This window comes from Tupaia chinensis, unplaced genomic scaffold, assembly GCF_000334495.1.
Source record: "Tupaia chinensis unplaced genomic scaffold, TupChi_1.0 Scaffold000473_1, whole genome shotgun sequence".
NCBI lineage: Eukaryota > Metazoa > Chordata > Mammalia > Scandentia > Tupaiidae > Tupaia > Tupaia belangeri.
The window spans coordinates 3,259,205-3,275,753 of record NW_006159982.1 but is presented as its reverse complement, the minus strand read 5'-3'; the positions used below and the strand labels follow the sequence as shown (position 1 = coordinate 3,275,753).

The window sequence follows — 16,549 nt, the reverse complement described above, 5'->3', positions numbered from 1 at the left end:
GCCCTATAGCAAAAGCCTCTCCAAAAAAAAAAAAAAAAAAAAAAGATATACAAGCAGCTAAGAAGTTTCATTTGTCTGATCATTAGTAACTCACACCAAAGATAAATTTTACCCTTGCCATTCCTTAGGCAAAGCTAGGAAAAAAGTTCTGAGACTGAAGTATGATAATCAAAATTATTTGAGACTATATATTTCAAACTATGTTGAAAATGCTTTTTAAAGCACTGAAACTTCAGGGAGGCTGCTAAATTTATCAAATTTAGCTTTTTATATAGAAGCTAAATGTTATTCTTGACATAGTTATTTTCCCCTCTAGTTTCTTCTCAGAGTATTTGCAAAGGTAATTTACCTTCCTCCCTTCCTTGTTCTTCTCATCATTTCTCTTAAAAAATAAAAGTAGCCATACTAAGGCTTTAAAATAAATATTTCCCACATATCCCGACCCATGTTATTTCTATTCATAATTCTTAACTAAATTTAGATTTTTATTAATCCAATGTGACCTAAAATTTCTGCATTAACAGCACAATGTGGAATTGGGCTTATTCTCTTTGGCTACAGATAAAGCCATCATCTTGAAAATGGCTCTTTCTGACAAAAAGGTGTTCTTTTGAAATAAAGTCTTATTCACTACATTCCTCTTAGAGTTAATGTGAATTTTAGTGCCTCTAATTTTAGATTGAAGTGAAGTCTAGAATAAAACCCACCAGCTGACAATTGAATTTATAGATAGTTGTGAATATTTCAGGCTTGAATAATAGAGCTGTAGAATTTCAGAGACAGAGAGGGAGAGAATTAAGGCTCGCTGTAGTTTTAGGTTATAATGTAATGGTGTCTAGGAACTGTTCAGTGTAATGATCTAAGTAGTAATTAGAAGACAAGTGTGTTCTTTTAGAGACTTGCCAAGCCCTGGGGAGGGCGACTCCACAGGGCAGCCCTGCACCAGTGTTGGGGCCTTTTCAGTCTCTTTCTACTTGGGGGTGAGCCGTGGATGGAATTGCCAAGAAATAAAAGCAATAGATCTCTGTGTGCCACCTCTACCCCTGCTTGCTTGCTATTTTTTTTTTTTAAATGTGTGACCACCATTAAAAACTCTCTTTGGCTTTAAGACATCCATGCTCTGGATTTTGGAGGTGACCTGAGTTCAAATCCAGATTTTACCACTTTCTACTTGTATGACCTTCAACAAATTTAGGAACATCTGAGACTCAGTTTCCTAAAGAGCAATACCTTCCTCTTTAGGTCCCCCAAGGTTGTCTTAGAGAGTAAATGAGGTCATATTTGTAAATTGCCCAGCTCAGTCCCTGGCACATAATAAGCACTTGATAAATGACAATTCTTACTCTATTTCTACTGAGCAAAAGGTATTCATTAAGGAAACAGTTTATGTCAGAAAAGGAGCCTGTACAATCTCCGGCACAAATCCAGTGTGTTCACTTTCATGTACAGCTAGAGTGGCCAAACTTCACTTAGAGGAAGTTACTGCCACTGTCCCAAGGACTTCCCCGGCACTTGTGTCTCCAGAATTTCCTTGCTTCTAACCCAGGTGTTTGCGAAGTTATGGATTGAGGTTTCAGAAGAGACCGCTGGCTGGAGACTCCCCATTTTTCAGGGACTTGAAGAACATCTATTTGACATAAAAAAACATTTGATGACTTAGCAAATAACCATTCCATAAATGGGAGAGTAATTTCTGGCCTTGTTCCTTAAATGAAGAGTACTGTAACTATAGTACATCATGAAAAAATAAATAAATAAACACCTGAGGGAAAGAAAATTGGACAGAAAGTAACCGTGAGAATACAAGGAGAGAAAGAAAGAGAGAAGGAGCAGGGGAAGAAGAGGAGAGAGAGATGAACGTTTAGAGAAAATGGGGTTGTGATCTGGCAGCCAGAAACCCTCTCCTCTGGAAAAAAAAAAATGTAATAAAAGAAAATGACAGTGCCTTGCAGGCAGATGGTGAAAGAGTTAATTGTCATAGCTGTGAGAAATTCAGAGCCTGAGAGAGGAAAGGGGAGCGACCATGGTTTAGTACCCTAATAACTTCTAACTCTAGTCTAAGATCATAATGTATGTGCGAGCAGTCCAGTAATTATAAGGTAATAAGTGAAGTGGTGGTATAAGTGCTCTAAATTAGAAGGAATTCGCAGGGCTGCTGTAAGTCAGTGCCGACCCGCTTTCTTTCAAACGTTGACTTGAGGAAAGCGCTTAGCCCAGAGTGCAAGCCGGGAGACAAGGAGAGCGATCTATTAATTACAACGCTCATTAACAGTGACGGCTACAAGGCGCAGATGCAGAAGGAAGAGGACGCTGTCCTGTCGTGCCGGCTGCAAGGGGGCTATTTTTTTTCTTTCGCTAGTTCTTGAGGAAAGGACAGCCCAAGTGGGTGGGCGAAGCTAGAAGATATTTTGGTGACTTTCTCCTTTCTGTTTGCTTTCTCCACATCCTGATGTGGCTTGATTTTAGAAAGCAGAGCAAAATTTCCACAGTGAAATATATTTGTTCACAGGCAAATTCTTGACTTACTGCTTCACTCTTGAGGCTGCTTTCGTGGAACAGTGAAGTGAACATTCCTGGTAGGAAATTCCATCTTTGCTTCTATTTGAAAGAGATAGAACAAACGGGGAAAGGGGACCTGGAAGATTATGGAATTTGTGCAGTGACAAAATATCATTAGATTTATAGTGAAATAGATCATCGTAACCCTTTGCTTATACTGTGGGACTACTCCCCCAAATCCTAGTGAGTGACCATTACCCAGTTGGATTCTCATAAATCAACTTTCCACTGGGAAGTAATTATCTAAGTCCCTCTCTCAAACTGTCACCTCTTCTTTCTATAGTGGGCTCTCAGAAGGTTCTTTGAGACTTCGCTAAAAGGGGTTTTGCACTATGGCTAAGCAGAAAGAAAATAGGGCCAATTATATCTTTTCATCTAATTACCTTTTCAGAAATTCAATCACTTATGGACCTCGCAAAGAAAAGGGGCAACATGTTTCTTCTAGACAAGAGAAATAGTTTGTCAGATGAGATGCTCCTTTTAGGAGGTATGATGTTAAAAGACAAAAAGAATGGCAGACATGTTTTTAGGTCTTATTATTTTTTTTTTTCAATTTGATACATTCCTACTTTACTCCATGTGAAGGATCAGACTTATGGGCTCATGGGTATACTGAAGGCTCCAAGGGCGTTTACTGGTTCTTTTCTTGAATGATGAGAAATCCCACCCAAACACACAGAAGCACTAACACATGCACGTACTTAGTAATCAGTGCTGGTGATTATTCACTGCGTTTTGTGGGCTCTAGGAAATAACCCTTAAATATTGGTTAGAATTTAATACTAGATATCTTTCTATATTGCTAAATGGTAATGAAATAGAGCAATTTAAATAAAGAAACAAAGTAATTGAGGATATATCCCCTACGTGTTTCAGTCAGATCAATAAAAGACGGTTATGCTTATGAAAGCATGCTGACAAACAGTAATTACAGAGCGGAGGATCATCTGTTCAGTCTTGAAAATTAAAGTTTGATTCTACTCATAATAAAATGATTGCAGCATCGGAACATGGAAAGAAAGGTAGGATGAGGAGACCTGCAATGTTAGAAATAGTAATAGACTTTGCGAATCGCCACCTCTCCCATTGATAAATTTAGAATCCAGAGAGTTAATTTAGATATCGACAGTGGTTCTCCAAGAGAAAGGTAAAATAAAAGCAATTGAGCCCTTTAGAGCTTTTGTTTATGGGCTGTCTGGGCACTTTGATGTAACCCTGTCATGGCCTTATGCTGATGACCTTCTTGTAGAACAAGAGATATTGACTAGCGAATGAATGATGTGTAGTCCCTAGCCCTTAGGAAGCACTCCGAAAGAGCAAAGTCTTTAACATGAATTCTTCTTCCTCCTCTTCTTTTATTTATTTATTTATTTATTTATTTATTTATTGCTCCTGTCATCCTTCCCTTTCTCTATTTTTTTTTTCACTGTCTTTCTCTTTCTTTGTATCTCCCTACATCGCAGGCTTCTCTGCAGAATGTCAAACAAAGATCGACACATTGATTCCAGCTGTTCGTCCTTCATCAAGACGGAACCCTCCAGCCCAGCCTCCCTGACGGACAGCGTCAACCACCACAGCCCTGGTGGGTCTTCAGACGCCAGTGGGAGCTACAGTTCAACCATGAATGGCCATCAGAACGGACTTGACTCGCCACCTCTCTACCCTTCTGCACCTATCCTGGGAGGTAGTGGGCCTGTCAGGAAACTGTATGACGATTGCTCCAGCACTATTGTTGAAGATCCCCAGACAAAGTGTGAATACATGCTCAACTCGATGCCCAAGAGACTGTGTTTAGTGTGTGGCGACATCGCTTCTGGGTACCACTATGGGGTAGCATCGTGTGAAGCCTGCAAGGCGTTCTTCAAGAGGACAATTCAAGGTTAGTGTTGGACATGGGAATACTTACCCCCTTCCAGATTCACAGAGTGGTTTTTCTTTTCCTGCTTCTTATTCTGATATATCAAGTTGCATAGTCTCAATTCTATCTTGAGTAGAAAACAGAAATAGATTAAAGTTGTTAGTGGAAAATGTATGGAATAAACTCTGCCAGATATATATATGTATGTGTGTGTGTGTGTGTGTGTGTGTGTGTGTGTATATATATACACACATATATATCTCTGTGTGTGTGTGTGTATATATCCTCACCAATTTTACTTTCACTATTGAGCTCTAATGGTACAATGATAATAAGCTTTGGGTAGAGTTTAAAAGAGCATAGCTATTATTAGAGCATCGTGGGTCTGTGGAGTAACTGAAGATATGCATGTCAGATTAGTAGTGCTTTTTATTCCTTGGTTCTTCTTATAATGCATGGAAATATTAAATACTTCACATTAGTGGTTCTCAAACTTGAATATGTATGAAGTCACCTGGAAAACTTGTTTCATTGCAGATTCCTGGGTTTCTTCTCAAGTGTTTTAGAATCATTAGGTCTGGGATGGGAGTTTGGGAATTTATACTTCTATTTTAACTTTTAATATTATTATTACTTTCCATATGTCAGAGGGTACATGAGAGAGAAAGAGAGAGAATCCCCCAACAAGCCCTAGTAACATTGCAGTCCTTTTCTCCTTCATTTTTCCATTCTGTCAGGATCCCGTCAATGGGTGCATGTGTCTGTCATTTATTTCAAGCAACTGGGCTGTGATTTGAACCACAGTCAGCCATGTGGGAGCTGGCTCATGGCATATAGTGTTAGCCACCACTGGGTGGGACTGGCCCAAGAATTTATATTTCTAATAATTTCTCAAGTGATGCTGATGCTGCCAGTCCAAGGACCATACTTCAAAACCCACTTCTCTAGACAAATTTAATTTTCTCTCACCTTCTCTTTTTCCTTATGGTTAAATACATTTTCCCCACCTTTTGGATGAATTTGGATGAAAGGACTTCCAAATTATACCGATGAAAGTACACTTAGTTATAAAATACACTTTTAATATATATAACCTTTGCAGATCTCCAGATTTATCAATAACATTATCTCCCACATAAAATGTAGAAAAATGTGTGACTTAAATTTGTATGTGCCCCTTTTAACTAGTAATCCACAAATATAGTACTCAGTTTATTTAAAAAGCTGTGCATATGTATTCTGACAGAAATACATTTTGAAGAAAGTGAGGGAAGGAGAGAATAATCATTTATTGAGGCTCCACCAGTGATTATGCTCAGTGGTTTACGACATAAGGGGACTTATGTTGTAGAAAATGGAACTAGGGACCAGCAGGTGGCATAATGGCTACGTCGCTGGACTCCCATGTAGTTGACCATGGTTCGATTCCTGGGCCCAGTGGCTTAAACTCACACCAGGAGCATGTGCATGTGTGCCCAAGATCCCGAGAGGAGAATGGAGGAGAAGAGATTTCAGCATGGCCATCCCTCCCAGGGGGTGATTTCTTGCTTTCTGTTTCTCTGTCTTTCTGGCGAGCACATGCAACCTATAGCAAAAACCTCTCAAAAAAAAAAAAAAAAGAAAGAAAGAAAGAAAATGGAACTAAAATACAAGTTTAGTGTAAAATTTTTTGCAAATCCATGCATAATTTTTACACAATATAAGATTCTCATGAACTTTTTGAAAAACCTTTGCATACTTTTTAATTTTTTTAATTTGCAAGAGGGTACATGTACTTACTGGAAAGAGATAGAGGGAAAGTGAGAAAGAACTTTCCAATGGAGAATGGTCACACTGCAATTCCTTTTCCTCCATCTCTCTCTCTCCTCTCAGGATTTTGGCCACCAATACACACATGCCTGGCATGCTTTTCCTTCTTACTTTGTTTTTAGAGAGATTATTGCTATAGGGCATGTTTGCTTACCAGAGAGGCAGAGAGACAGAAAACGAGAAATCACTCCCCAGGGGGATGGCCGTGTTGCAGTCCCTTCTCCTCCATTCGCCTCTTGGCATTTTGGGCACACATACACATGTGCCGAAAGAAAGAAAGAAAATGGAACTAAAATACAAGTTTAGTGTAAAATTTTTTGCAAATCCATGCATAATTTTTACACAATATAAGATTCTCATGAACTTTTTGAAAAACCTTTGCATACTTTTTAATTTTTTTAATTTGCAAGAGGGTACATGTACTTACTGGAAAGAGATAGAGGGAAAGTGAGAAAGAACTTTCCAATGGAGAATGGTCACACTGCAATTCCTTTTCCTCCATCTCTCTCTCTCCTCTCAGGATTTTGGCCACCAATACACACATGCCTGGCATGCTTTTCCTTCTTACTTTGTTTTTAGAGAGATTATTGCTATAGGGCATGTTTGCTTACCAGAGAGGCAGAGAGACAGAAAACGAGAAATCACTCCCCAGGGGGATGGCCGTGTTGCAGTCCCTTCTCCTCCATTCGCCTCTTGGCATTTTGGGCACACATACACATGTGCCTGGCATGAGTTTTAAGCTGCTGGGTTTGGAATTTGAACCGTGGTCTACTATTTGGGAGTCCAGCAATGCAACCCTTGTGCCACCTGCTGGTCCCAACCATGGCATGCTTTTCAAGTCAGCAGGTCTGAGACTCAAACCACATAGTTGGCCATGTGGGATCCAGATGCCTTCACCACCACACCACCTGGACCAACCTTATTAATTTTTTTAAAGTTATTTTATTTTTTCATGAACAAGAAGCAGAATGAGAGACAGAGAGAGAGATTCAGAAGTAGCACCCTTAATAGAATCTTGACACTATGAATCAACCCGAGCTTCAGCTCCCCAGGATCATGAGCTCACGAATTCAGATGCAAGAAGATCTTTGAATGCAAACCAAGAACCTTCTGATAAGGTTCTTGCAGAGCTTCCCATTTTACTGTATTGCTGCTGCATCTACCTCCTCATATATATTCTTTTTTTTTCCTTAAGAGAGAGAGATTTTTGCTATAGGGCATGTGCGCTTGCCAGAGAGACATAGAGACAGAAAGCAAGAAATCAGCCCCTAGGGGGGATGGCCACACTATAATCCTTTCTCCTCCATTATCCTCTGGGGATCTTGGACACTCATCCACATGTGCTCAATGTGAGTTTTAAGCTGCCGGGTCTGAGACTTGAACCAAGGTCAACTACATGGGAGTCCAGTGATGTAACCAATACACCATCTGCTTGTCCCCTCATATATATTCTTAACAGCCAGTGATGGATAGAAAGTCTGTCTTCCCCCACATCCATAGTTCTCAAACTTACCAGCTCATTGGAATCAGCTAGAGACTTGAAGAGAGAGAGAAAAAAAAAAAATACTGATGGCAGGGCACATGCTCCCAAATTCGGAATTAATTAATCTTGGGTATAGCAAGACAAGGAGGTGTGGTGTTCAAGCTTCTTGGGTGATAATGGAAAGCTGAGGTTAAACTATTGCAGTATATTTATTGCTCTGTGTTCTGTACCAGGGATTCTCAAAGTATGTTGACTGGACCAGCAGTATTAGTATCATCTGGGTATTTGCTAGAAACATAAAAATTTTATTTGGATCAACTCAATCAGAATCTCTGGAGGTGGCCTAGCAACCTGTGGTTTACCAAGCTTTCCAGGGGATTCTGATAGTCATTGAACTGGAGACTCAATGCTGTATCATAATGCCAGTCATTTGCCCTTGACAATGACTTTTGTCTAGTTCTGGTCCCTTATTGGACACTACTGAAAACAGTTTATTTGGACCTCTAATACTTTGGGGATGTACTAGTTTTTAAAGTACAAAAGAGGTGATATTTGTTAAACTCAAATCCTTTTAAATATTTTAGCAGAAAGTGATTCTTAAACCCTTCCTGAACAGTCTCCCAACCTTCCCCATTACTTCTTTCTTTATTTAATTTTTAATTTTTTAGGATTTTGCTATAGGGTGTTCGCTGAGGAGACAAAGAGACAGAAAGTGAAAAATCACCCCTCAGGGAAGATGGCCATGCTGCAATTTCTTCTCCTCCATTTTCCTCCTGAGGTCTTGGGCATGAACACACAAGCGCCCAGTGAAAGCTTCAAGCCACCAGATCCAGGATTCCACCTGTGGTCAGCCATGTGGGAGTCCAGCACCTTAACCACTGTACCACTTGCTCACCCCCCACCTTTCCCTTTAAAGAGCATATGGCAGTGCCGCTCTTCTCAGTCAGTTGCATTGAAGATGTCAGTGGCTGTCCTCAGTTGAATAGACATACCATTCCCCTCTTGCTTTCATGTTAACTGTTCTGTACCTTCCTTGCTCTGTGACTGTTGAGAAAACAGTTAAATAATTGACTTAAAATACAGTTTTTCAAGACTTCATAAGTCTTACATAAAAGATGTTTAAGTTAGCCTTTTTTATAGCCTTTCATAGTTTTAATTGAAGAACAAAATGCTTAGTGTGAAGTATATATGAATTCCCTAAATTTGTCAATAGTTATATCTTCATATTTTCTAGCTAATGGTTGTCATATTTTATTAGTATTTTCTTTTTTTGTTTTGCCCTTTTTTTTTTTTGGAGAGGTTTTTCTTTTTGCTATAGGGCGCGTGCGCTCGCCAGACAGACAAACAGAGAGACAGAAAGCGAGAAATCACCCCCCAGAGGGGATGGCCATGCTGCAATCCCTTCTCCTCTGTTCTCCTCTCGGGATTTTGGGCATGCATGCACGTGTGCCCGGCATGAGTTTTAAGCCACCGGGTCTGGGACGTGAACTGCGGTCAGCTATGTGGGAGTCTAGTTGACATAGCCATTACTAACTGCTGGTCCCAGTATTGTCTTTTTTTAAAAGAGGTATTTTATGGGGCCGGCAGGTGGCATGGTGGTTGGGGACGCTGGACTCCCACATGGCTGACCACAGTTCGAGTCCTGGATTTGGTGGCTTGCTTTCTCTTTCTCTCTCTCTCGCTTGCTCACTCTGTCTCTCCCTGATCAAATTAAAGTAAATAAATGATTAACTAATGAAATAAATAAAATAATTTGTTACAAAAAAAGAGTTATTTTATTCATCATCATCATTATTTTTTTTAATTTGACCAGAGAGAGAGAGAAAGAGAAAGCAAGCCACCAAATCCAGGACTCGAACTGTGGTCAGCCATGTGGGAGTCCAGCGTCCCCAACCACCATGCCACCTGCTGGCCCCTTATTAGTATTCTCTTTAAAAATCCTTCATCTACTGGATTTTCATTTTCTTTATCCTCATCTATGAATCAAAGACATTAATACCTGTTTCTTTTTTTTTTTTTTTGAGTGGTTTTTGCTATAGGGTGCATGTGCTTGCCAGACAGACAGAGAGAGACAGAGAGATAGAAAGCGTGAAATCACCCCCCAGGGGGGATGGCCACACCGCAATCCCTTCTCTTCTGTTCTCATCTTGGGATCTTGGGCATGCATGCACACACGTCTGGCCTGAGTTTAAGCCACCCGGTCTGGGACTTGAACTGTGGTTGACTATGTGGGAGTCCAGCGACATAACCATTATGCTAACTGCTGATCTCAATTAATACCTATTTCTTAGAAGGCTTAAGAATTAAACAGAATGTAAGATTACACAGAAAGTAAGCTAAAAACAATGATGGTCTATGCACAAGGCTTTGAATCATTTCTGAGCATTTTGAGAGTCTCCTGGACATATTTACTAACATTGCAAAACTTGAGAATAAAACACACCTCAAATCTTTGGGTTGTTGGTCAATAGTGTCATAATCCTTATGATTACAGAGTGTAAAATTTAAACTGTTAGTGATTTGATTTTGTTCCTTCAGTTTATATAGCTCTGAGTCTAACTACACAAAGATAAGCAGATATTTTGGGGGTAAGTTAACAACTACCGTGTATGCTCATGTAAACAAGAAGTTCTCCAATGAGGAAACCACTCTGATTTTATTCAACAAATATTTACTGAGACCCTACTGTGAATTGAGCAGTATGCTGGCTGGAATTTCATCTTATCAATATTTTATTAAAGCTTTGTTCCCAAAGGTTGTGCATGAGGCGAATTCCTCCTCCCCATGTCTCCTGCCCCAAAGGAATCAATTCTTTAGGGTGCAGGGATTTAACTCTTTGGTCTTCAGTATGTTTTGTAAAGATACAACAACTAGGTGAAAAAAATTCTCACAGTTGTTTAAAATAGCATCATATAGGGACCAGCAGTTAGTGTAATGGCTATGTCGCTGGACTCCCATGTAGTCGACTGCGGTTCGTGTCCCGGACCCGGAGGCTTAAAACTCATGCCTGGCGCATGTGCGTGCATGCCCAAGATCCCAAGAGGAGAACAGAGGAGAAGGGATTGCGCCATGGCCATCCCCCCTGGGGAGGTGACTTCTCGCTTTCTGTCTCTCTGTCTCTCTCTGTCTGTCTGGCGAGCACCCACGCCCTATAGCAAAAACCTCTCCCATAAATAAATAAATAAATAAATAAATAAATAAATAAATAAATAAATAAATAAATAAATAAATAATCAATCAATCATATATGGGCCATCCAGTGGCATGGTAGTTAAGGTGGTTGGATCCCACACAACCAACTATTTTACATAATACAAGTTTCTGATTCAGTGGCTTGAAAATAAAAAAAATACTGGTATCATGTGTATGTGTGTGCCCAAAAATCTCAAAAGGAGAAATGGAGGAGCAGGGATTGGGGTGTAACCATCACTTATGGGAGGGTGCTTTCTCACTTACCCTCTCTGTCTCCAGCGAGTGCATGTGCCCTCTGGCAAGTTAATAAAAAGAAAAGTCACACGTGTGTGTGTGTGTGTGGGGGGGTCTTCATGAAGTTCATGGAAAATGTGTATTTTGAAACACCGTGCATGGATTCTTTTTTCTTTTTTTTGGCACCCAAACAAGCTTGTAGTTTAATTCCATTTTTCTACCAAGTCTTTGAAGTCCCCTTGTAGTTTAGGTATTAATGGCTATGCAGTAGTTATTTACTGAGGTAATAATTGGAATAGAACAATCAGAATTCTATGGGTGATTATTCTGTAGGATGCTGAAATGCTACCAAAGGCCTCACAGAGCAAAGCACAGGGTGATTCTTGGCATTGATGCATAGTGCTGGGTTTTACTACATATTGGAGAGGGGAAGTTTCAAAGATTTTGAGCAGAAGACAGAGATGTCACTGTCCAGATTAGCACTCTGGACTCGCCCACCTGGCTGTGCATGTAGCTGGCAGCTGGGCAGCTCTCAGTTAGGCTACCCTGCTAGCTGCATCATCAGGCGTCACACTGTGGTGCTTACTTAGCCCCAAAAAGGCAGTGAGGCAAATAAAGGGATTAAATTGTGAAAGTATAATGTTATAATTAGGGCGGTAATTGTAAGGAAGATTGGAACAGCCCCTCCTTTCTGTGGCCAAATCAGAATATCAACTGAACTCCAAAGATGAGAGTGGTCTGTACATACTGTTTCATCACAGACTCTTATTCCCATCCTGAAGGGGCCATAGAAGCTGTCTGCATGCCTTTCAGCAGCATTGCAGCCAAACTACCCTTGACAGATAGGAGGCTCCTTCTCCCCTCCCTTAAATCTCTCTAGGGAATGAGAAAAGATTATGTAACTTCCCTTGAGACTAAGTCTTTCTACTGTCTCACAACCTAATGGCCAGGGCATTATCTAAGTGTGACTTCTGTCTCACTAAGGCTTGGTTCTGCTCTCAATGACTTGTCTAAGGGGCATGCGCACCCAAAGGCACATTCATGGGGAATATTGCCTCTATTCTTTTCAAAGCTAAATGTGGTGTTTCACTGATGAAAGGCAATTAATCATAGATTTCACTGAAAGTCAACTAGAAAGGCATATTTTATTTATTGACTGTTTCTAAGATATCATTGAAAAACTATTGAATTAGGTCAACACTTAGGTAGAAGTCAACGTTGTTTTTTTAATATATATTTATTTATTTTGTTGTTGCTTTTGTTGACCAAACTACATTTTAGAAGACTTTTATAGTCCTATCATCTGAGAGATTGGGTTAAAATGACAGCAATGATTTTATTCTCATTTTTTAGGCCTATTTATTTTGCAGAGTAGAACATAATCTTACTTTTGTTTTTCTATCCTACTTTTGGCTTCAATTTATAAATAGGTGGTATTTATCTTTTAAAAAAACTTTTTTTGGACTTTTACATTGAGATTTCCCTGGATTCTTGTTAAAGAGAAATGAGAAGAAAAACATATTTGTACTCAAAAATGTCATTGCATTTTTAAATACTTAATACTCAAAATACTAGCCCCTTGAAGTTTTTAATTCCTATATAAAAATAAGAAACGTAGTATTTCTTGCATTTTATTTTTATTGTGTAGGTAATACAACATTTTTTTTTTTAAGAGAGGTTTTTGCTATAGGGTGTGTATGCTCATCAGAGAGACAGACAGAAAGCAAGAAATTCCCCCCCTCCCCCCCGCCCGGGGGGATGGCCATTCCTCAATCCCTTCTCCTCCATTCTCCTCTTGGGATTTCAGTCATGCACGCACATGCACCTGATGTGAGTCTTAAGCCACCCGGTCTGGTGACCTTGAACTGCGGTTGACTACATGGGAGTCCAGTGATACAACCATTATACCATCTGCTGGTCCCGGTAATATAGCTCTTTTAACCACACATTCTACTGCTTAGAGAAAAGGCATTTCTTTTCTCTCTACATTTAGAAAGAGGAAATTATATATTTTAAAATACAGGTTTTCAAAAAGCTATTTGTCAGAACTAGCGTTCTGGATTCCTTCCTATAAGAGCAGGCCCAAATCTCAACTAGCTGTGGGGCCTTGACCTCTTTGCATCTGTTTTCCAAATGATAAGAGTTGAATGAGACAATCTGTCAAAGTGCCTGACCCACAGTAAGTGTTCAATAAATGACTAACATTGCCAATATTGGAAATATGACTGGGATACTCAAGCCAATATTCTACCACAGAGAGCTTTCCTTGATGCTAAACCAGAAAGACGAATAACCTTCCTGAGCTTATAAAGTATCCACCCTTTAGTTGTCACAATAAACTCTTTCTTCCTGAAGCCATTTCTAACCAATGGTACTCTTGATTACTAGATGTTTAGGTGGACTGACTGGAAATTTGGTTGGTTTTGATTAGTTTTATGGTGATCAGTTAACTTTTTTCTGTGAATATGTAAGGAAACTGAGTAAATTGTGGCCGGCAGATGGCGTGGTGGTTAAGGATGCTGGATTCCCACATGACTGACTATGGTTCGAGTCCCGGACTTAGCTGGTAGCTTGCTTTCTCAATTTCCCTCTCTTACTCTCTCACTCTGTTCTTCTCTGGTCAATTTAAAAATAAATAAATAAATAAGGTTAAATAAAATCATTATCCCCCCCCCAAAAAAAAAAGAAAGAAACTGAGTAAATAAAAAAAGAAGCTTGAATCTTGGAACTTGCATAAAACATGAAATTTCTAGGCAGATAAGCTTTGTATGTGAGATTTAGGAGTTGAGGAAGTTAAGTGTCTTTGCAGCATGAGATTCTGGAGTGACCATTATGAGAACTAAGTCTACCCTGAATGCTGTGGGACATGGGACAGAAAAACAGTACACACTCCTATCCCATCTATGTAAATACGCAGAAGTTACAATTCAAGATAACAAACTGAGAATCACAGTATATTCTGTTCTCTTATTTGGCAAATATGCCTTCAAAGGGGCCTGGGAGGCCAGTTTCAGATTTTTCAGTCTTAGACTCCCAAGCGGTAGGACATCTGCTCTATCTCCCATAGCCCACCCGCTTTCTCTCTGTACCTCGCTACCTGCTCATCTTGCCTTATACTTGGTGTGAACATTCCTGCCCACAGGACCAAGGCCCAGTGACATCTGGCAAGTGGCTGCCCCTTGACCATGCACAGGTCTTACAACTGCACACCAGCAGGGTGGTTTAGTCCAGGAGAGAGGACTTCTCAAGTCCTAGGATGGGCTTGTGATGATTTAGTCAGGGAATTTAAGGATGGCAGGTACTCTAGATGACAGGGGAAGGAGAGGGCCCCAGATGGGGTTATCCCCTTAGTACCTTCCTGTTCTGTGGAAGCCTTTTCAAGCTGCCTTTGGCCAGGGACTTCCCTTGTCTAGGTCTGAGAGAGATGGTATTGATAGCCTAAATCTTACCTTAAACACAGGGCTTGCAAATTGGGCATTTGTCTGCAAGCCATATGCTGACGGTGTATGGGCATACAGCTGTGCAATCCAATGCCGTCAATGTCTTTCCTGTGCTGTAAGTTGCCTGACTCCTTCCTGAAGTAGACAGTGAAATCCTAAAGGATCTTCCCCAAAGTCACGTCTTCTTTGCCACTATATGCACATTCAATCTTATAGCCGAAAATTTCAGCAGTGGCAGAAATAAGAACTTACAAATTGAAGGTTTGTAGATCCTTTGAACTTTCTAAAGGAACAATAAAAATATTTTCTACTTCATTCAAATAGTGTTTAGAAATAAAATAATCACCCCAGTGTATAGTAAAGGACAGTTTTAGAACTTTAATATGCTCTAAAGTAGAAATTCAAAATAATGTGGACATGTCGAAACTGATTTGAGAAATCCAGTCATCATCCATTTGATGCAGTGTTAAATAAAGAAGCAACATTTTCCAAAGAAATATGGTTGGTAATTCATTTGCTTTCATTCAGAACTTATCTTCATTATAAGTTAAATGGACTTTTCTACTTTTTCTTGCATTTGATGCCAATTTTGTCTGATATTTCAAAATGTTGCAAAATTATAAAAGTCAAATATTATTCTCTTGCTATCTAATAGTTAGGTTTAGTTTTTTTAATTTTTTTTTTTTAAATTTGTGATATGGCATGTGCATGCACACATACACAAGACAAAGAGAAAGAGAGAGAAGTACTCTTTACAGGGTCTGATCACTCCACAATCCCCTTCCTCTAGTCCTGCAACCCGTCAGATCCTGGGTACTCACATACATGCCCAGTATGTTTGAGGCTGATCAGGCCAGGATTCAAACTGGTCCCCATGTGGGTCTGGCTTCCCTTAAGCAGCACATTACAACTGAGCCTTGAAATAGGCCTTTAGTGTTTATTTTAGTAGTAAAAATTATTATTACAGACTTGTTCAATTGGTAGAGAGGGTGTATTATGTGAATCAATTGTCCTCATTCTACTTAATTACCATTTTCCTTATTTCATTTTTGATTTTGTAATATCACTTCTTAGGATAATTGACCAGTGACTCCTATTCCATGGTTTATTCTGAGTTTTAAGGATTGACCTAAATTGTCATCACTTCCAAGGTGTTGAAGTGCTACTGGTCAGCAGAATTTTTCTAAATAAACGAGCTGAGAGTAAATTATTATAGATAGTTTAAGTATCTTAGGGTATTAAATATCCTAGGTTTATGTATGGGCTATAAGCCTTCTCTGTCCCATACTCATTATTTTCTTTGTTTTTTTTTTAAGCTTGAGGGCATGCAAAAACTAGCTCAGGCTGGACTTGACCTAAGGGCCATAGTTTGGATAACTTCTAGACCAAAACACCCTCTTTATCTTCCTTTGTAGGCAACAGAGATTAATAGTATTTTACTCTAGAGAATTTCCTAGGCAGCTTTGCATATATATCATTTATTTTGACTGAAAACAAGTTCTTTATCCTGACGATTTTTTTAAGTCTATTTTCTCAGTTTCAGAATATTTTTACTTTTTTCAGGGATTAGAATTTTCTAGTCTCTTTCTGTTTGCATATTTTAAGCTTATTTGAAGTATACATCTATAAGCACTATGACATAAACATGTATGTGTTTGTATATATGGGAGTACTTCAAAAAGTTTCTGAGAAAATAGGAATTAAAGTACAAGTTTATTTTGGTACCAAAAAAATGAAATCCATTTATAACTTTTTCATAATACACATTTTCCATGAACTTTGTGAAGCCCCCCCCCCATATACATGTATATTTCTGTGTGTGTGTGTGTGTGTGTATAGAAATTAGAAAATATAATCAACATAAATTAAGATAAAGTTATAGAGGGGCCAGAAAGTGGCATGGTGATTAAAGCTGTTGTACTCCAGCATGGCTGACTGCAGTTCAAGTCCCAAACCTGGGGTTTGCTCTCTCTC

At 39.4% G+C, this 16,549-nt stretch overlaps 1 protein-coding gene across 5 annotated transcripts in view; it reads left to right on the top strand.

Annotated features, from left to right (window-relative positions):
• Nucleotides 1-16,549, top strand: part of ESRRG (estrogen related receptor gamma) — a 736,743-nt gene that overhangs the window by 516,996 nt on the left and 203,198 nt on the right. For all 5 annotated transcript variants that reach the window (XM_006155837.2, XM_006155835.3, XM_006155834.3 and 2 more), the window contains one exon: nt 4,023-4,438. In XM_006155837.2, the coding sequence (XP_006155899.1) occupies nt 4,036-4,438 (403 nt within the window). In that variant the 5' untranslated portion in view covers nt 4,023-4,035. The remainder of the gene's footprint in view (nt 1-4,022; nt 4,439-16,549) is intronic.